Below are 22,444 nucleotides of genomic sequence, written 5' to 3' on the forward strand. Positions count from 1 at the left end.
CGAGGATAGTTATTCGGTTTCGGAGGACTCAAGTCAGGAAGTGGTGGAAAGGAAACTTCGGTGCGGCCCCTTTTCGGGGGCCGATCACGTCTGGGGGGGGGGGGGGGGGGTGGGTTTGGAAAATGCCATATGATACATTGGAAAGCAGGGAGACGGGGGTACTTTCTCCTTTGACCTTACCCTGGTAGTCAAAGAGGTCCCGGAGCTCCCTGCCTGGTAGACAGGCAGGGAGCCCATCGGCCGGAGCTTGACCAAGGCTCCGACGGCCACCGTTTACGGCTTCTACCCTTCACCTTTAAACACATCGCCACGGTTGGACACGGCTTATGTTGGGAGCTCGGGGTCCGCGGTGTCGCTGCTCACCATCACCATGAATACTCAAGGTGCCCCGTGCGGGGGCAACCACAAGTTGGAGGTACATTTGTCAAAGATTACACCGAGATATAAAATACTGAACAGGTACTCTAACAACATGCAGAAATCACCACATTTCAATGCTATTCGTTCTGCAGCAAAGTACGAAACGTGACGTCTGTACGTCATATTGAAAACTCCTAAGATCTTAAAGGAGCACTGACACGAAAATTTTATGTTACACTTTTATTGTTTTATCGATGCCTAATGGTCTGGTCAACCTGAAACACCGCTTCAAATACTTCAGCGCGCGATAGTTAATTACATTGAACGGCCTGAAAATCGTTTGTTTCAAATTCCCGCGCTTTCATCCCGAACGGCGCATATGACAGACTCCCTGCCTGACCTCACCGCTTTGTGCGGACGTCACCGGCGCCCGCTTGAGAGGGTGTTGCGCCCGCTCGCCGCTCGTGGGGCCACGCGCGTGAAGTGACGTCACGAGTTTTTGACGAGCGCTGTCACGTCACTTCTTTTTCCACTCCTGGAGTGATGTCACGCTGATGTCCATTTGCAGAGTGCCGCTCCGCGCGCTGCTCCGTCGGCGCGATAAATGAGATCCAATTGAACTATGTTATTCGCGTCGCAGGCCGCTCATATTTCCGCCAGGGTATTCTGTTGAGTGAAGGAAGCGAACTGTGCAATAATATTAACGCCGAAAATTGGTGTCAATGCTCCTTTAATAAATGGATAAGGGTAGCATTTGGGACACGTTGGCACTCCATAATTGCACCAAATAATAGTGAAAATACGGGTGGTGGGGCACGGCCTAAGTGAGGACGGACACACATGGCCCATTGCACCGTGTGTGTCCGTCCTCCCTTCGTCCGTGTCCTACCCCCACCCCTTTTAAAGCAAATATTTCTAGCACTACCAGCCAATGTTTCTTTCGTGGCTGCGGAACAACAAACTCCCAACGCGTCGGAGGCGGCGACGAGGGAGGTGGGGTGGAGGGTTTCACTCACGGAGCACACTAGAGATGGCGCGGTGAATTTACCCAGCGTTCTCCACGCGGAAGTTTCTGCTCGCCGGCGGAGGCGTTGGTGGTACGGCTTTGTCGTCTGCTTTAGCGACGGTTGTTTTGGGCCTGTTTTAGTGCAGCTTCGCCTTAATTGCGCAGTGCCTTCGCATGGCTCGATTAACTTGTTCGAAAACTCCAGGGTAACCAGCACCCGACGGAATTAAGTGATCGTACGGCAAACATACGTTAAGGATTTGTTTGCAGGGTGGGAAAACAAAATGTACAAACCACATACAGACATCTGGTTGCTGGAGAAACACTACCTTTTGCGCATTGCTTGCCACGAATAGAACTCCGTTTCCTAAATTCATGAATACCCGTTCGGTTGTTTTAAGAGGTATTACAAAAGGCGAAAGGAGCAACTGGTTCTGACAAATAACGATTATAAAAGTTCCCTCAGCTTTCTCCCAATTCTCAAACTTAATAAACTAACTAGTTTAAATCGGTATAATTGGAAATACCTATAGCTCACATGCCGAATTGTTTCGGTGTCTGCGCTTATGTCGCGCGGTGGTGTAGCTCCCAAGCAAGCACATCAGGGTGTCTAGGTTCCGCTGTCTCACCCTTCGAAAGACGCTCCTCTCCGTTTTCTTTCTCCTGACTCACGGCCGGGCTACAGCGGCTCTAACTTCGGGGACGCCGCCGCTCTAGCCCGGCCGTGGCCGACGCTGCTGCTGCGTTCGGTACGCTGCCTCCGCGAATACCAGGTAACGGCTGGCAGAATCTCTGGTTTCAATCTTTGTAGGGCCACGTGTGTGAATTTCAGTGACGTCGCATGGGCAATTGTTGTGGGTGTCGTTTAAAGTTTTGGTGTCCAACCACCTTCACAGCGTGGATTGGAGCCAATTATTTTGTTTGGTGTAATTAATAAGTGGAGCATCGACCAATGAGCTTATCAGCTGGTTGTCACGGGGCAGTGCTGCGAAAGGGGTCACAGCTGGCGCTTGCGCGCATAACGTATGCTTTGTTGCGACAGACCTACTCGAGTGGATAAATGAGCATACCAGGCGCTGCTGTGCAGTCACGAATAAATAAAGCCCGATCACGAAGCTACTATAACGCACAAACTCCGGGTTTTCTTTTAAAATGAGTTGAACTACTTTATACCAATCTAAAAGCAATAAAGTCACTATATTTATTCAAACTTAATTAAACTGGCTCAATAACTAACCACTGCAAACTATAATAGTAAAATTAGGGTTTTCTGTTCCGCATAAGCGTTCGCATTGCATGACGACACAAAAATAAAATGGGCGGAACAGCATTGATTTGAAGGGCTTATTTCTGTAACGAAGCAGAATTATTGACCAAAGATTGACCGCTGCAACCTTTTACTCCCCCATCTGTAAACCAAGATTAGTCTTCTATTTCGTGTCCCAATATAAAGTCATCGACAAAGTCGGCAGAAAGCCACACGACCTCACTTGGCTTGTTATCCTGCGTTGAGTGAAGCCCACCCGCCCTGTCCCGATGTCCCGACATAATGTCAGGCGCAGCTGGTAGCACGTCGAACAACCCAAAACACGACCCCTCTCTTACTCCGCAAGATGAGAGTGGTATGGGAGAATTACGGTATTGCCGACGCAACTCGGTGTGCACCGAGCAATGGGTCACGCAAAAAGTAGAAAACAAAGATTAACTCAGATAAAGGGCGGAAGCCACTAAGAGCGACCTGTAGTAGATAACGGGAATGTATGGAGGGAGGCGGGGGAGGAAAGGGAGATTGTCGTGAACATCCTGCTCAAAGCACCGAGAAGAGGATTAGAAGCCCGAGAAAAATCCCCGCAGACGGGTCCTAATCCTTTTAGCGCGGTAGCTCTCGAGGTGACGCGGAGTTCTCATTAAAGCTTACACCTTTTCCCCGAGACGGTCCGTGTTGCGTTGCCTTTTTGCTTTTTTCGTGGCACCGCAACGAAACGCTTTCCAAATTTAGGCGGCTGGTGATGTCTCAAAAGTGTTATTACTGTCCGTTATTACGAGGCCAAGGAATACATAAAAAGGAAAAACAAAAGATAGCGAAATAGATATTTCCTTCGTTGAAGGCTTGGGTGCTGCTTTAAGTTTTTATCAAATGAAAATAAAAAAAAACTAAATGAAAGCTTAATAATGAATAATGTTTTCAATGTCTGCATTCCACTTCCATTTCTAGCATTTCATCCGGCAAGAAGCGAGCTCTATTTAAAGTTTTTTTCGGACTACGTTCTTTGTTAAAGTACAGCCACCGTTATGCTTGCATTAAATATGCAGGTGCTTTTGTTCTATTGAAACATTATTCGTCGCGTACGGTCATCAGTCCGTTTTCACGAATGCGAATACGTGAGTCAGTTTATGCATGTCGGAGAATTTCGTTAGATAAGAACATCAAATTTGTATCGATGATGCGTGAGATGAAAAGGCAATCAGAGCATTTATTGAATGAGCTCAAACCACGCCAGAAGGTGACATCAATGAACTAAAGAGGTTATATATCTTCAGGACAGAACGTAAATGTTCGCGCTTCGTTTGCTTTTGGTTGAAAAACTGAAACTTTGTTGCGTGAATAATGATTGGCTTAATTGTAGGGTTTTAACGCGCCGACGCAACGCAGGCGATGAGGCGCGCCGTAGTTGAGGGCTCCGGATTAATTTTGACCACCTGGGGATCTTTAACGTGCGCCGAAATCTCTTACACACGGGCTGCGTGACTAATGGCTTCAAATGGAGGACTAGGTGGGCCGAGCATCTCGAAGAACTTTTTTCTTTTACTAGCATCTACAGAAAACTTCGAATCGATCCTGAACTCCGTGTTCTGTGCGTACCATCGCGCCTTTCCCTCCCGTCAACTAGTTTCACCATCGATATGCAAAAGATGGCGCTTCCCGTGTTACCTTCACGATCAGCTGTTTTTTGTACAAGTCAACTTAATGAAATTTAGGAATTTATTGACGAAGTAGCAAAATAGACAAACATATTTTAGAAAATGCACAGTAAATTGTGTCTGTTATTCATTGGACCTAGTTTTGCAAAAAAACAAAAAAACAAAACAAAACAAAAACAAAAGGTTTGGGATGTCTGCGACACTACAGGGTTGGAATATCTATCGAACTAGTATAGACATTGTTACCGCCTTTCTGCTTTTGCCTTCTTTATTAAACTAGTGCTCACCTAAAATTGTCTGGTAATACCTACCCCATTTTCCTTTTTTTGTGCCCGCAATTTTTACCATGGAAAACTGAATAAGAAGTAGAATACGCTGCGGCGTAATTTTCCAGCATTCTTTTCGGTTCCTTTTTTGCTTAGAAGTGGCCATTCCGCGCCTCTGACGTTGCATTACCCCTGGTCGTGGTAATTTGTATCCGCGCGAAGAATAATAATCTCTGGTGCTCCAAGTACGTTACCTGCGAGTGCAAGCAAGCCACGCACGCCGCTCGCGTGCTGTTCCTTAATCACACGCATCGCTAAACTGCACACGTGCTTCTAAGCCCCGGAACGCAAGGAACGCAGGCAAGGCGGTCCACGGACGGCTTCTTTTATTCACGCCGACGACCATACCAAAAGAGCGCCGTAGTGTGCGCATCAATTCTCCACCCACACCTGCATGCTTCTCAGTCCAAACATCGTGCTTGACTTTCTTTCCTTTGCTTCCTTCCTTGTGAAGTTGCTTTTCTTGTTTATATTAGGCGAAGTACCTGCACCGCATACCTAGTTAGTAAGGAAGGCAGTGAAACGTGCTGTTGTGCCCTGGTTTGAAACAGTGAAAACAAAATGGCGGAGTCATTAGGAAGAAGGAGAAAAGCGAACTAAAGAATATGAAGTTAACCAGGCGTATGGTCTGGTTTGGTACCCTGCTCTGGGGTAGTCAGAGGGTCCAAAACAGAGGGCGGGTGAAAAGGGCGAAATAGGAGCGGGAACGTCCGCACTCGTACTTATTTTATTGCAATAGTGGTGTGTTTGTGTTAATGGCGCAAGGGTATCTGCGACCAAAGAGCGCCAAAACTGTTAGTTGGTCCTTGAATATGAGAGGTTAATGCCAGGTTTCGGGGCAAAGTATGTATGTATGAGTATGGTGTTCCTAAAATATGCGGATGTACACATCCTCCTATTCCAACAATATAGTCGTCAGCGTAAACCTGCATTGGTGGGGAAATGGAGAAGCGCATTAGGTCGTATTTTTTAAAATTGACGCATTGGTCGTATTTTTTGAAATTGATGAAAGGGACTAAAGTTCTGAGGTTGTCTCTACCGTGAACGGCTGAACGCCCAATCAGCTGAACTCAGTGCCCGATGAATATACGGGGCAACGAGGTTAGGTCCTCAATAGCCTGCACGTGCCCGCCACGGTGGCTCTGTGAGAAAGGCGCTGAGCTGCAGTTGATCGAGGTTTAACAGACCTTCATCAGAAGACCGCTGCGCACCATTGAACGGGTATTATTTATTACCGTTAGCCTTAGAATCAGGTTCTCTGGTTTTATTTATTCGGTGAACACTCATCGTGACGCACTGATGTGTTGTAGATTCGCGTCTGATACTCGCAAACTTCTGTTTGTCAAGTGGGAATTACGCAGTCGTAACCTTGGACCGTCTCTGCTCCTGAGCTGGTACTCACCTTTTGGTCCCAGTAATCCAGGCATGCCCTGCGGTCCGTGAGGTCCAATAGTCCCTGGCTCCCCTGGAAACCCACGGTCGCCTCTATCCCCCTTGTCACCTTTGAGACCTGGGTTGCCTGCACAAGACATGGAAAATAAATAAATAAATAAATAAATAAATAAATAAATAAATAAATAAATAAATAAATAAATAAATAAATAAATAAATAAATAAATAAATAAATAAATAAATAAATAAATAAATAAATAAATAAATAAATAAATAAATAAATAAAATTGTTCCTACCATTACCAGGCCGTACGAAGTGCACCGGAAAATGATAAATGAGAGTACGATGCCTTCGAATACCGAGTAGGCGCTTACCGGTGGCATACTTTTCATGCAATCGTAAAAATCCAAAAGTATCCTAACAAAACACGTCTCTAGAAACTCGCCTGGGTGCCCTGCTGTTCCCTTCTCCCCTGGGGGGCAGTACCTCCTCGACGACTCGCAGAACTCCTGCAACACCACCAACTGCGAGTGAAAGAGGAGAAAAGTTGCGCTTTCACATCCTGCACCGACGTGTTCTCTATAATGAAAAAATTAAGCTGAGACTCAGAACCGATTTTAATTAGAGTGTGTGCATCGTGGGCATGCGATCAACAATTTAAAATGCGCGCATATCTTTCTTTCGTGAGCTATACCTTATTTCCTATTTCGGCGCACGTTAAAGATCCCCAGGTGGTCAAAATTAATCCGGAGCCCTCCACTACGGCGCGCCTCATCGCCTGCGTTGTGTCGGCGCGTTAAACCCTACAATCAATCAATCAATCAATATACCTCATTTCCTACCACTACTCGGCCCGCCGACCAAGCTTCCACCAGGTAAACGTGTCAGCCACTGTCCCACTATGGCGACAATTATACCATTTCTAATCAGTCAAACACGCAATGAAGTGGATGCAATAGCGGTCATAATTTTGAAAGCAAAGTAGGTACTCCTCGCATCTCGGCAGCTCTTAACGCTTTGCACATGTAAGGGGCCGAGTTCGAAAGAAATGTGCAAGTACTTCGCGGCGTAAAAAGCAACTCTTTTTGGCATTCATAAAGATGCATTCACCTAATCATCTGCTAGATAGGTACACGTGGCCCTGTCCATAGCAAAAAGGGTTAAAATCTGTTGGCACGTGTCATCCGACCACTCAGCTTGTTTTTCCTCGGAAGGTTCAATTTCATACTTCCCGCACTTTGCGACTTTGTAAAAAAAAAAAAAAAGCAAACCGCTATTTTTCGTGCCAAATGTCCTGATGTTACCAGCCGTTGAGACAAACAAAACAATAATATAAACTTCTCGCCTCTTAATCTAACGTGATTGTGATGATCTTTATTATAACTTTGTATTTAAGCCTTTCTGGAGGAAAACTTGATTTCGGCATACAGAGATGAATACCTTTGCTTTTGTCAAACACAGAAGCCACATAAATATCTTCGTGAAGTTTGTTGCAGCGTACCATCCTTATTAAATTCAAATGTGCGTTCACTGCGGAGTTACCCGGCGTGCAACGCTGTTGGAAGGCAAGTAATATGTAACTAATATCCGTAGAGAAGCTCCGAACAGGAGTAGTAAAGCTGGAACCAACGGGTCTACGAATTCCGCATTTCTGGCAAGTTTTCAATCATGAAAGCCTGCCTTTTCACGTACCACACTAACGGAGTGGGAAAAGCAAAACAAAACAGAAAATATAAAACACGACGAAAACAATGTAGGAACGAAATGAGGATATGAGGAGTGAAGGCAGTTGGATTACAGTGGAGGAGGAAGAATGAAAGGAAATCTTCTTCGTTCCACATCGGTTCGATTTTGGCGGTAATTGTTTCCCGAGCAGATTTCAATTTCGATGACGGCCCGCAAGAGAAGTGCAGCCAGCATTTGATTGCCGCACATCGATTGGTGTCGGGAGTGCAGATCCTACGCTAATCAAACGCACACATCGCGATCTTCTCCAGCAGGCGGAAAGCACGCCTGTTCAGGCACGCCGTTAAAATGAGATAGCGCGGACGCAATTCAAAGTTACTGCACCGTAAGCCCTGCGCGCAGATTCTGCCTGAACTCAGAGCTTCCTCATACGGGAGCGTCGTGTAATGTTGTACAATAAATGCAGGAATGCTACATCTCAGCTTGTTTGTTCTCTATATAGGTTACTATAAAATCTACGGGGATTATTTTCTGGGCACCGTGGTGATCGATTAGGTGCCGGTTTGGGGAAGAGGAGTATAATCACAACGGAAATGAAAGTGCTCAAAGCGCGACGCGTTTGGGTCTGTACTCGTGTATAACATAGATGGCATAGTCGGCATTTATGATGCCCAGTCCACTTCTTTCCCCCTTGCTATTTCAATAAACAATTCAAAATCTGCATTTATGAAAAACTGTGGTTGATTTCTCTGTGATAGGAATCGGTAAAACACGAAAGTGAAATGTGCAGTGAAATGTGCAGCTGAGCATGATTTGCGGGTAGGCGGCTGTCTTGTAGGTGTGATTAGCGAGCGACGTCCTGCTGCCGGGTCGCTTCTGCAAAGGAGTGAAATCTTGTTGTATCCCGGTATAAAACTCTTTCGTGTTCAATTATAACACCCGAAAACGAACAACCCTAAGTATAACGTACTCTTTAGTACTAAAGGTTGCTTCCCCGGAAGCAGAGGGCAGAGGGGCACCCTTTACAGGCTGCTTGTTTCGTTGTACTGGCGCCACTTCCGTGATGGTTATGACGTCAGGGAAATCTTTGTGTATCCGGGAATACAACACCTTCGTGTTAAAAAATGGGCCAGGTTTGTAAACCTAGTTATTACAAGCGAAAATATGATTGGTTTGCTTTGGCGAAGACTAAGCGCGCAGTCTTTCATGGAAGCTATGCTATAGGAGAATTGGATTCAGCCAGTCGCGTGTGCTGAAGGATGCACAGACGGTCCAGTCAGCGCGCCCTCCATGGCGAAAATGAGTGACCATGCAGCGGCGAAGCAGCCGTTAAACTCTCGCGTAGCCACGTGGTACCACAGTGGCGAGGCTTTCGCCGAGCGCAGCTGCGGCGCCTCTCCGCAGCAGATGACGTAGCGTGACGTCAACCTGCCACATTTTCCCTCCAGGGGCTCAGGGTCGTTGCAGGGCAATGAATGACCTAGCGAGACATGGCGCAGTAGAGCTCTCGCTCTAAAAACGCAGGCCCAACACGAAATAGTCGCGAAGCTAGATCAGGGTGTGGCACTAGAAAACTGGCCCTCAATTCTTTCGGCTTCTGCGTCAGCGCTTTCATAACGGCAAGCTTAGTTACAGCAGTCCTCTCTAGGGGGGAACTGCCGGATTTTCGAAAATGAATGGCTCTGAAGTCTGCAAAATCGGAGGCTTTGGAAAGGTTAGCGCTTAGTTCCAGCATTAGGTTGACTCTTGTTAGGCGTAATACAGCTTCCATGTGAATTGAGAGTGGCCCGTAAACAATCGTAATGTTTGTGTGAACAGGCAGTGAAATTGGTGCCACTTGTATTAATTCAACTCCTGCTGAGATTTTCCGGACCATGTGCCGGCGCAGTAATGAATGACACCTAAAGCGATGAGCTTAAATGCAGCCCACGAACGTGAACTGGAGCTACTCGTATGTAGACCAGAAGGCCAAGCTAGTCAAAAACACATCGCAGAAAAATGTGCCAACTTTTAGCTGCCACGGGTGTGTTTTTAGGCTGCAATTATTATTTATTTTCTCAAAAGGAAATGGCCGTGCTGCATGTATAAAGTGCTGTTCTTAAAAAAATTCCCCGCATTTCCCCGAGGGGAAGAATGGGAAAGTGCGAATGCACGAGTTGAATTTGTGCGGTTCGGTAATGTTCGCGAAAGAGAGATCACACACACACACACACACACACAACTACAAAGAAAGAAAGATGCATTTATTCACAGACACCTATTTGTGTTGTCGTTGTACTTGATTGCTAGAGCGGATCTCAGCTTTGAAATTTCGTGTCAGTACTCCTTTAAGCGGGTGCATTAGCCCTTCTCACGCCCGATTCTTGGCCAATCCCCCACGGGGGTATGTGCCATGTCAGCGGCCAGGCAGCGCACGCCCATCTCCCCCCGTTGCCAAGGAAGACGAGGAGATTCCTGGCCAATCCCTCACGTGGGTATGTGCCATGTCAGCGGCCAGGCAGCGCGCGCCCATCTCCCCCGTTGCCAAGGAAGACGAGGAGCGCGCGCACCCGCAGCTGTTGCTATGCGGACGGCGGCGGACGCTTCAGGCTCGCTTAAGAAGTGCATTCGCACTTAAAACAGACTACTATAAAGCTTTTTGCAGAGGCGTAGCTGGAGCGTAGAGTTTAATGAAGGTTGTTTTCGGAGGACCCCAACAATGTAAACTGCCGATAGAGAATAGAAAAAGATAAAAAATAAACTAATTTGGCCAGTAAAGGTCCCCTTAAGCACAAGAAATCGGCGATGATCAAAAGAAAAAAAAATATTACAATTTTTATTTTTGCCTATCTACGTGCCAACGAACATTTGAAAGAGCTGAGCGCCTAAAATAGATCCTTCAGATGCATTCACACCATAATTTTCAGAGGTACTGCTTGATGTGGCGCTGGAGAAAGAAGTAAAGGAGAATTATTTAGGTGTGTTTGGTTGCTGTTCACTTAAGAAAAAAGCTGCGAGTGATTCGTGGGATTATTGCCACCTGAAGAGAGAAATTGGGTGAAAGAAAATTGAATCATTTGGACTAACGTTTCAACTAAGGTCAAAGATTTCAGCAACGTACAGCGCCTATTTTTAAGCTGTTTGGTTATTTGCAGGACAAATTGGAAAGAAGGATAAAAAAGAAAGGCTCACGAGGAGGTCGGCCAGCCTGCTGCTGTAGATGGCGCGGGTGCTCAGATCGTATGTCAGATATAAGCAATAAAGTTAAATTTATTACAAACGCTGTGTTACTAGTGAGTTTACTGACTCAAAGTAAAGATCTACCAATTCTATTTAAAAAGTATAAAATGTATCTACATAGGAATGTTTAAAAATACAGATATTCTCTTCGTAAACTCGCAAAACAAAATAACAAGAGAAACTACATTTATGCTAAAACTACAAAAAAAAGAACTGCGTTGTTTTTGAACTTTTGATGCAGTCGAAACTAGCCACCAAATAAAAACATGCAAACTACTTAAGCGATTTTTAAACAATGTGGATGAATGTACGCATAAAATCATATCTGCGAAAATTTCGAATCCTTCAGCCCGGCTTTTTTTTATAAGTAAGAAAGCTGAGCGTTTTCGGCGCAAGCAAAAAAACAAAAACCGCACGTGCGTATTTCTGTTCCTGTGGACTTTTCCAAGGACCCCGGAGATTGACAAAAAAATCTTTCCCCCCTCTCCTTTACCTGCTTTTTCAAGCCCTGACAAGGCCTCCAGTACCCTTCCATAAAAAATGAAGACTAGTTATCATTACTACTTTGTTTACTGAATGGTGAGGCAGAGACGGAGATGAAAATGGCGCTGGCTTCAATCCAGGTTTTGGCGGTAGGAGGCGCGGTAGCAGGGGAGAGCAAATATTTTTCATTCACGCCTGTTTGCCGAAGCTCGGTAAACAATTCAGCCGGCGTGTTTGGCTCCGGCCGCGCACGGTGGCTCTCATGGCCACGATGTCATGTGCTGCGGGTTACGGTCGCCAGGAGGCGACGTGTTGTAAGACAGGTCTGTCAGTGTCTGGATTTTTTTTTATTTTTTGGAGGAGACTTGCTGGTCTTAAGTCGCAGCCGCTGCTCGTCATACGCTTTAAAAGGCGCTCCGCCAAAATCGATGGAATCTTTAGAATGAGTGCCAATATCGTATCAGGCGTAGGCGAGACTGGTCAACTCAGCGGCGCACTCAGGCTGGAGCACAGATTATATCGTGATTGAAAATTTAGTTTCAAAGGTTTTCCTAGGTCGGGAAAATGCATGAGTTTAAAGTAGGGTAACGAAAATGTGGCGTAGTGAGTGAGTGAGTGAGTGAGTGAGTGAGTGAGTGAGTGAGTGAGTGAGTGAGTGAGTGAGTGAGTGAGTGAGTGAGTGAGTGAGTGAGTGAGTGACTGAGTGAGTGAGTGAGTGAGTGAAGTAAACGAGTGAGTGAGCTAGTGAAGTAAACGAGTCAGTGAGCTAGTGAGCTAGTGAGTCAGTGAGTGAGTGAGTTAGTCAGTGAGTGAGTGAGTGCACGAGCTCGCTAATACCAAGACATTTCCGAGAGCGCGCACGTGAGCGCGGGCCTCGCGAGGACCGCTCAGCGTCATCAGCGCACGTTTGCAAGCCAATCATACCCACTGGGGAGACTGGCCAAGATTGCCCCCCCCCCCCCACCCTTTTCCCCCGCCACCCCCCCCCCCCCCTTCCCCTAAAAAAAAAAAAACACTGCAGCGTTCTCTGTAATCGTGGCAACAATTGCTCGGAACGGGAAACAATGGTCATAGCGTATGCCCCCCTCCAAGGCGATGTGCACTGATTCTCACTTCAACAACGAAAAAAAAAAAAAAAAAAAGAGTGAGAGAGAAGCTCATACTTATAGCAACAATGATGGAGAAAAGGTCGTTGCGGGTGTGACGAAGAAGCGATTTGGAAGCAATCGTGGACTTAAACCATCGTGATGGTCGTGAAAGCTGCGTACGGCTTCGCTACCCTGAAGTCACGGAGGAATATATAGGAGGCGAAATGGCCCATTGCGCGAAGCGCGGGAGAGCGACCAGTTAATGTCACAATGAAAACCAAAGGCGGACTGCAAAGATTTGTAGCTGCGACGGCGAAGGAGAGGGTAGCGGCACCTGATGGACGAAGTGAAAGCGGCTGCACTAATTCCGGGGCTGAGCAGTGAAATGCCGATTGCGGTGGCCACGCAGTTTCTTCACCCACGGCAGATACCGCTAGCTTAACGTATGACGAGCGCTTGTGGCATTATCTGGTCGCGCTAGGAAGCCTAGGTTGGCCGCCTATCTTATTCTTGCTCCGTGCCTGAAGTATTACGCGTTAGTGTGAGCTTCCTTCAGTTTTTTGTGTATATGTGAGCGTGTGTCTGTCTGATGGATTTTATTTCATTTTTTTTTCTTTCTGATTTGTATTATTCATTTCAGCCTTTAACCCTTGTTGCACGTTCACCAACCATCTGAAGTAGTAAGCCCAGTATTATGCAGGGCTGACCTCTTTGGTATCATTAAAGAATTGTCTCTCTCGCTCTCTCTACTTCACGCTCATATATCGAAGTGGGGCAATAGGAGCGAAAGAAACAGAATATGCATTTGCCTAAAACCCGGTCTCAAGGGATGACCCCCGCTACCGCGGCCGTGCAAAGATTCCACTCCCCCTTTTTACCCTTTCTTTTTCGGTGCTATTCTCTTCCCCGATATCCCATCCCACGCACTACGTTGCATGCATGTGTGCCCCGCGAATGGGCGCAATAACATCCGCAGTCCGTACTTTCATGCCCATTTCCTTCTGAATCAATAAACAACAAACAACAACGCTCTCGCAGGCGAAATCCTCGGCGCCTGGAGACCACACGAGCAGCTTGGTTGACCTTAAATGGACGACGCGGTTGCTTGAAGGTCAGAGGGACGCTGACAGGTTTTTCGTGGGTTGGTACCTGGAGGGATCAGCTTCACCTAAAAAAGGCAGCAGTAAAGGAAACCGATTGAGTGGAGCCTTGTTATACTGCTGACTAAGGGTGTAACAGAAAAAAAATTAAAATTTGTTTGGCGTTTCATCTGTGGCTTCCTTGCGTACCTTGTTTTCACTGCTACCACACATATAATACAACCGTATTAGATCGAAGTATGATTTGTGTAATTCTTTCTTGAATCAAATTGTTTCAGCTGCGAAAAAAATCCAGAAGGCCGTGGTATGTTAAACAACAATAATGTCATACACCGGAAACATTGCGAGATTTGCCCACAATCAAGCTGTAGTGCAAGTCGTATATTTCGTGCCGTACGCGGCTCCTCCGGCGATTTTCGTATATCACAAGGATGCCTACATTGTGCAATTGTTTCTTAGTCTATTTGTTTGCTTGAACACAAATTTTAATACGGCAATTAAAGAGTTTATTACGTCTTCCACGTCTTCTCTGTGGTTTATAGTCGTAGCAGTAATGACGCAACTACTGGTTAAGGTATCTTCCAGCTTCTCCTACCTCAGTTTCCGCGTAGGAAGCGTTGTGTCTATATCTGTTCTCACTCGTTCCAGCTGACCACTGTTAGTCGGCATTCGTTAAGTGTGTTGAATTCAGGTAATTGTCTACTAATACGCAGCATTTTTACACCGCTTGTGTTTATTGTGATTTTTTGTAGCCGTATGTTGTTCGTAATCATCATCATCAACAGCTCACTGAGGCCCACTGCATGACGAAGGCCTCTCCCATTGACCTCCAACAGTTCCTGTCCGGCACTGCTCGAGACCATTCTTTGCACCCAAATTTCCTCTATTCGTCCGTGCATCGAGTTCTTGGCCTTCTCCTTCTTCTATACTCGTACCTGGGTATTCACTTTGTTACCCTGGTGGCCCAACGCTTGTCGTTTCTCCTCACGAAATGCCATGCCCAAGTCCATATTTGTTTATTTATTTGAAGTATGACATCCTCTACTGGAGTTAGTTCCCTGATCCAGAAAGCTCGTTTTGTCTCCGTAAGTGAAGCTCCTATCATTCTTTGTTCTACAGTCCGTTGACCGACCTAAGTTTGCTTTCCAGTTGTTCAGTAGGCGCCAAGTTTCCACTCCATATCTCCTCCCCGGCAGTATGCATTGGTTGTATTGCCGCGAAGCGTGCATTGCGTTTGTTTATGTTTTGGTTTTTTGGTGAGCTAAACAGTGACAGTGTTGGCCTTTTAAGAGTTGAGGGAAGGATTCAGCATAGCCAACTTGGATACAACGAGAAGCACCCCGCCGTCTTACCCAAGAATAGTAAAGTGGCGCAGCTTCTAGCTTTGCACTGTCACCAACAAATATTGCATGGAGGCATCCGGGATACACTGACGCAAGCGAGAGAGCGGTTCTGGGTGATTGGAGCAAGGCAGCTGGTTAAGAGAATCATAAAGACGTGCATAACGTGCCAACGTTTTCATTCGCGGCCAGCAAGCCAAGTGACCGCCCCCCTTCCGACTGACCGCATCACCCGGGCCTCTCCCTTTGAGGTGACCGGTGTCGACTTTTCCGGCCCTCTTCTCGTTAAAGGAGCGACGAGTACAAAGTCTTACATCGTGCTCTTCACATGCGGTGTCACCCGAGCAATACACCTCGAGTTGGTGACCGACATGTCGGCGTCCTCCTTTCTACTGGATTTCCGTCGATTCATTCTCGACGAGGATTACCGAGCACTATGTATAGTGACAACGCCCTCACGTTCAAGAAGACAAGTAGAGATCTAGCAGCGCTCTGGTCAGTCATTACAAACGAAGAGGTGAAAAACTTCGTCGCCAACTTTCGCATACAATGGAAGTTCATTGTAGAATGCGCGCCATGGTTGGGCGGTTTTTATGAGCGCTTTGTCGGACTCACTAAGCAGGCTCTAAAAAAGACGCTTAGAACGAGCAGCCTCGGATTTGAAGAACTGTGCACAACACTGAACGAAGTAGAGGCAATGCTAAATCCGCGCCCCCTCACACATGTCTACAGCGAGCCCAACGAACCTGATCCACTTTCTCCAGCCTTGTTTTTGACTGGAAGACGGCTCACATCGCTACCTAAAGTACAGCGCCAGGAGATAACGGCACTTTCTTCTTCCCTATTGAAGCAAACGCTGTCTCATAGGAATAGAATGCTGAACCATTTCTGAAAGAGGTGGGCGACAGAATACCCGAGAGAACTACGGAACTCACAGTTGCAAGGAAACACACCCAGACCGCTAAAAACCTTGAAACTTGGTGCTGTTAGGCGAAACAATGCAGCCTAGACAGATGTGGGAAACGGGAACCGTTGAAACAACATTCCATGGCCGTGACGGAAAGGTCCGATCATGTGAAGTACGACTGCCTGGGGGGACAGTTCTCCGAAGACCCGTTGAACTGCTGTACCCATTGGAACTATATAGCTAAAGGCAAATGACGGAGTCATTTCGGGGGGGAATGTGTCGCGCACGGAAGGCCAGACCTGGCGCTCGCCTCTCCCGCTGTCTCGCCGCTCACACGGCCGGGTCGAAGTCCCTTTCACGAGTCCGCCGCGCAGCGAGCATCCCCCTGCCCGCATTCGGCGAAACGGCTGCGCCGGGCTGTGTTATTGCAGTGTTATGTGTGGGCCAAGCGAAGCGCGTGTTCCATTCTTTATTTTTTATGCCGCATGTGTTATCGCCTTGGATGGGGAGAGTGTTTTGAACTAACGACACCAGCCTAGAATAATCTTCTTTGATTTACAGTGTACTGGATGTAATTAGACGGTTCGAGATACACTCGCGCCGAAACACTCGCGCCGAGTGATAGAGGTAGCTTACTTTTCATTATTTGGGAGTGCTTGCCTAATGCGCTTGAGCCCATAGCTATTCTGCGCCTGATTTCTCTCTCGTGGGTGGGGTCAGCACTGGCCACCTTTCCGAGGTCGTTATATTCTTGTACAATTGTTCTAGCGTTTTGTTACATATGCTGAAAAGAGTGCTTTCGGCATGCTTATTCATCCTTACGTTAGATTTATTCCTTAACTTTTTATCACCACAGCCCTGCTTTCTGATTGTAGTTCCTTAGACCTTTTTTGCAGGAATTCTGCATTCGCACTTAGGAAGACTTTGCAAGTAGCCAAATACATTTGATTGATTTTGGGTTTTACTTTGTTTCGTTTCACCAACAATAGCGACTAACTGCCTTACCTCAGTACTAATACATTTATATGCGGATATAAGGCATAGTGCAAGCTTAGCCTATTGTCGCGATATTCTTATTCGTGTCTCCATTGTTGATTTACGCGCCTTTTTTTGTCTTTGTTAAGGGGGGAGGGGGGGGGGGGAGAAGGGCGGTGCATAAGATGCACCTTTCTTTGGTTTTATTGGTTCATTTTACTACGTTCTCTCTTTACCATTTTTGTATTTCTTGGCTTTTCGAAATTTCATTCCACCTATTATCTCCTCTTACGGTATCATAACAATTAAATGGTTTACTTCCCCCAGTTATCCATGTTTCGCTAATTCAGTGTGTTATATGGTTGCCCCGTTTTGGAAAGTTTTATTGCGTAGCATCCTTTGCCGAGTACCCCCACAGCCAGGACCGTGTTACGCCGTGAATTTCCACAAAAATTGAGACATCCCGGAAGTTCCACCTGTAATCGCTATAATAGCGTAAACGGAGATAACTGGTCGCAAGAAATTTCGAGAAACTAAAAAATAAGAAGAACATTTAAAAATTACGGATGATGGCAAAGCCTATAGCCCATGGCATTTCCACAATAATGCGGATTTCGCGAAAGTTTCACCTGTAATCTTTATGATAGCGGAATCGAAGATAATTGGTCGGACAGGATTTAGAAAAACCAACAATTTGTCTGAAAAAAAAAAAACTCACACTCAAGACAGGCGGCATAAGAATGCTACGCATTAGTAGATAATTCGCTGAATTTCCGCAGAATTTTTCATTCGTCTTTCCTTCGTTCCTTACTGGATCCGACTCACATTAAAAATGTAAAGAATAAAAAACGATGTCAAAGAATATTAAAACCTTTTTTTTTTCAAATCAGATTTCCCACGTTTATCAGTTCTATGATTCCACGAGGAGCTCGGAGCGCAAAAGATATAAATCCTTTTTCTTATAACACTGCCAGTTTGCTTTTAATATTAGCTATAAATCTAAAGCCCGCCCTATATACCAGAGAATTCGCCTCAGAGTACAAAGAAACTGGCCTTCCAGTGCCTGGAACGGGAAAATTTCCAGAGTTCTGGACCCCAACGCGTCTGGCGGGCCTCATCTTTTCTGCAGCAGACAAAAAAGGAAGAGAAAAACAACACGGAAACCTTTCTCGCTGGCGCTATCCTGTTCGCTGAAAGAAACGCCTACCACGTGCACGCACACTGGACCCCCCCAAAAAAAAACACTATAAAATGTCACATGTCTAGCGCCGCCGCGATCGAAGCCCGGTAATGCCGACCCAGTGATTATATTGCGCCTAGGGTGATGCACGGGAAGATCTGCCGCCAACAAAAGAGAATAATTCGATTCGATTAGAATTATTTATATTTTCCTGTGAGGACACGTATCAGCTGACTTGTTCGGCAACGGGGTCAGACTACGAGAGGCGCCCGTAAATGTAATCAAGCCTTCCTGCGTCAACATGTTGTCATTACATATGACAAAATGTATGCATGACAGTACATGCAGGGTGATCAAAGTTAAGTAGACAGTTTTTTTTAATTAGGCGCTTGAATTTACGTAAAGACCACCTCTACAATGAGCTTATGCGACCAGGAAGACACAGAATGAAGGGTAAATACTGATGTCAGTGGCTTAATTAACTAAAGTTTCATAATTACCTTTTTAGTGGCTGCAGTAAGCAGGCATGCTTGTATTGAAGCGTTGGACGCAATCGTGTTTGCACGCATTTAGCAGAATTGTTCTAGGGCATCCGTACTCCGAGATATCGAACTGCGAAGTTTAATTGCCGCTCGCATAATTACGCATGCAAGACAGTGAAGACCGGCGAAAAGCCCCTCCCTGTTGCGACGCTTCTTCTGTGTACGGTGTTTAGTTTTAACAACGGGGTGGAGGCATAGGCAAAAGTGATAACTGGCACCCTTTCAGCCCTGGCTGGCGTTATTAGATGCGAAGGCATCTCATTCACTCGCCTTGTCCCTGCATCCGGCGTCGTCGTCGGCGTCCACCCCTCCCCTATTCTCCTCGCCGCGCCAGCTGCGCTCTCCGCCGCTCACCCTCTCTCCTCTCCGATAGCGAACCCTCTCTCGCGAGGGGCATTGGCTTGGATTCGATTGGATTGGCTTGAATTGGCTTGGATTGGCTTGGATTGGATTGGATTTGGATTGGATTGAATTAAAGTGGATTGGGTTGCATTGTGTTGCGCCAGAGCTGCGGCAGACGCACTGGCGCCGGCGCGTCCCCTCACCGTTATGCGCGCTATAAAACGCGGTGCCTGCGCCGCTCCGCTCCATCGTTCCAGCGCCGTTCCTCCGCTGTCCAACGCTGGAACGTGAACCCCCTATGCGTCGCATCTACACAGGGGTTCCCGCGAGGGGAGGTGTTGCAATTTGCAGTACTAGACACCCCTACCGGAACAGAGAACAAAAGAGAGGAGCTTTGCGCCGGTCAGAGCGGAGCGGAGGCGGGCAAATCAGAGCGAAGGGGCGCGCTCCGGCCCAGCTCCGCTCTAGCCCGGACGCGATTAAGCGCGGCATTCGTTGGACGTGTGACGTCAACAGGGGGCACGATTTTGCGGCGCTTTGCAGCCACCGATCTACAGAAGCGGGTGTTCGGAGGAAGGAAGTGCTGAGCCCATAGTTCTGCGGACAAGCACATTTTCCCAAATCCAACGCTGGATGATCCTCTACAACTGATGATCCTCTGCAATTTTCACAGTACAATCACACACCTAACTGCAATATTTGAAAAGTTAATTAACAAGTACTAGTTAATTGTTACCGTATATAGCAGTTGGAACTCCCTTTATTGCGTCCGCCACAGCCCCTGATCATTGATTGATTGATTAACGCACCGACGCAACGCAGGCGATGAGGTGCCGTAGTGGAGGGCTCCGAATTAATTTTGACTACCTGGGGATCTTTAATGTGTGCCGAAATCTCGCACACACGGGCGTTTTTGCTTTACGCCTCCACCAGAAAAGCGGCCGCCTCGGCCGGGAATCGAACCAGCGTCCCCGTGCTCAGCAGCGCAACTCCTTAGACAGCTCCATATCACTTCGCGCTAGAAAAACAATTTTACCTCCGAAAGCCTATTTTTTGAAACTACTTAAAGGCTTCCCTGAAACACCCTGTATATGAAAAGTGCAACTGAACGATTAATACAACTCTTCATTTCTCTATGGAAAGTCGCCCGGTATAGTCTACTTCTAATGCTCGGAAGAAAAAAGGCACAGGGTGGCCTTCAGGATTCCGTGATGATCTACTGAAGTCGCGTGTGTTCAGTAGTGCGGTTTGATCATTTCAGTAGTTTCGATTCTAACAAAACGCTATCATATGGGTATTTTTGGCCTCGCTCTTGGGGCGTCTCTGCCTATGATAGGATATTTACGAACTTGAACAGTTATATTCCACTCTACAATGCTTTAGTGTCACATAGAAAACATCAGCAAACAATGAGACGGGGATAGGGAAAGAAAAACAGTACCCTGTAAGTCAATGTTTCGCCATTACATGCGTGAGAATTGTAACAAAAAACAAGAGCACGAATATCATTTTGGAAGGTTTAACGTGACAAAGTGATCACGCGATGCTCAGGACTCTTTGCAGCGTACCTATGGGAGTTTCAGTGAACCCGTCTGGATTTTACTCGCCAATCTACGCAATCCTGACAGTGCCGGTACTCTAGTATGAAGTAGGTCTTTTTTTCTGTTCCTTGGTTAGTCGGTGGTTGGCGTTAATGGTGGGAGCAAATTAATCTTCGCATTGACGCAGCGCAGCGTCGCTTAACTTGAGGACGCACCCTTCAACCATGTTTTTGGTTTTGAAGTACGCCATGGTCACCACACTACATGTCATTTCTCTTGCAGCTACCCCCGCGTTTTCTCTTACCCCTGAGGTAAGAAAACAGGGTATTTCTGTGTAAGAGCACGGGCTTGGGATTCAAAACGATGCATGATTTTTTGAGCTAACACAATGGGATGGGTAAGTGCTGAGAAAAATCTGCATAAATTCAGATAATTGTCTACTTATGTGTAGCATCCTTATGCCGCTTGTCTAAGTGTGAGTTCTTTAAAGCCAATTTTTCTGGTTTTTCCAAATTATTCCCGAACAATTATCTTCATTTACGCTATTATAACGATTACAGGTGTTACTTCCGCCGAATTTGCATTTTTGTGTAAATGTATATATGAAGAAAATTACCCTGTTCGTTGTTTTTGCTATTTTTGTATTTCCTTTTTTTTTTGATCTTTCAAGATACTATTTGAACAATTATCTCCACTTGCGCTATTATAACGATTAATTAAACTTTCGCGAAATCTGCTTTATGGAAATGCAGGCGTTACACGGTTGGCCATTCCCGCTATTTTTCATATTTTTCTTATCTAATTATGTTTTCAAAATACGTACTACTCGACCAAGTATCTCTATTTACGCTATTGTAACGATTAAATGTGGAAATTCTGCGAAATCTGCGTTATTGTGGAAATGCGGCGCGATACACGGTCCTGGCTGTGCGCGTACTCGGCAGAGAATGCTACGAATTAAAACGTGCGTACTAAATTTTTTCGCACAGGGATCAAACGGGTGGTACTGTTTCGTCGTCTTCGTTAAAAGCGCTTCACAGATCAAAGTTTCTCCGCGGATGTTGGCCTCATTTAGAAAACGGTTTACTTCCCAGTGCTGTGTAATCCTGCCACAGTGTATTATTGAGCGAGTGAAACACTTCATTAAACTTCGTGCGTAACCGTCCTTTTTACTCTTTTGTGCGAGGAAATATTCTTGACTCTGTTTTGGGCTCTGCATGGTCGAGTAACGCTACGGTCGTTTCAGCATGACAACTGCGCTTGAACATAAGCGGGCGCCACATAGCGGATGAGTGCCTGAACTAAGCGTCCCTACCGCTCCCATTGGAAAGCAGGCCATGTGTTAGGCAATGATTACACAGGCGGCGTTGCTGTGGTAGACTTAGCTTGTCCTGTATGCTCTGCGGCTGCGGGCGACTGGCGTCGTTCCCAATGCGAATCAAAGATAACGCGCTTCGCAGCATTTCAGCTGCAAAAGTGTGTTCGAAGTGCGTTGCTGCCCGTTCGGCAGTGTTGTTTACAAATGACATCGTCCAAGTCAGCGGTGAGGCCGCAGAAGCGGCAATCTGGAAACACTGATACACAACAAAATGGCCGCCGTTGCTCGCTTGCATGCCTCAGTGACGGTTCTCTGTATCTTATCTAGTGACTCTAGCTGGGCTCATGCAGGCGTGCCATGTAAACGAGATCCGATGTCGGCGCATTCTCCGTTCCCTGTGGGGCACATCGTCGCCGCCGCCGGCGAAGTGGCTGGCCCTTGTTAAGATGGATAGCTGTGCCCATGGTGTTCGTGCGATGAGCCGCAGTTAGGTGCTGCGCGTTATCTGATTGGCTGCGCATAGTTAAAGCTGGTAAAGTTCCAGGTGGTCTAGCACGCGTTCTTGTTTTGCGAAATCAGAAAGCAATCAGGATTTTATTACTTTCTCCCTGATTTAGCATAGTATTCTCTAAAGAATACGCAGTCTGATGATGCCTTTAAATACAGATTTGCCATATTTGAAGATCGTCTGCTAAGATCTCTTGAGATTTGCTTTG

The 22,444-nt window shown here is 46.4% G+C and overlaps 1 protein-coding gene across 1 annotated transcript in view; it reads right to left on the reverse strand.

Moving 5' to 3' along the window:
• The window catches only part of LOC144145284 (uncharacterized), a 104,957-nt gene that overhangs the window by 58,975 nt on the left and 23,538 nt on the right, over positions 1–22,444 (reverse strand). Inside the window, exons 2-3 of the mRNA XM_077676834.1 lie at positions 6,453–6,531; positions 6,017–6,133 (exon numbers count right to left, since the gene is read on the reverse strand). Of these exons, the coding sequence (XP_077532960.1) occupies positions 6,017–6,133; positions 6,453–6,531 (196 nt within the window). The remainder of the gene's footprint in view (positions 1–6,016; positions 6,134–6,452; positions 6,532–22,444) is intronic.

The sequence above is a fragment of the Haemaphysalis longicornis genome, unplaced genomic scaffold, assembly GCF_048455015.1.
Source record: "Haemaphysalis longicornis isolate Haplotype H1 unplaced genomic scaffold, Haemaphysalis longicornis Haplotype H1 scaffold_7, whole genome shotgun sequence".
Taxonomy (NCBI): domain Eukaryota; kingdom Metazoa; phylum Arthropoda; class Arachnida; order Ixodida; family Ixodidae; genus Haemaphysalis; species Haemaphysalis longicornis.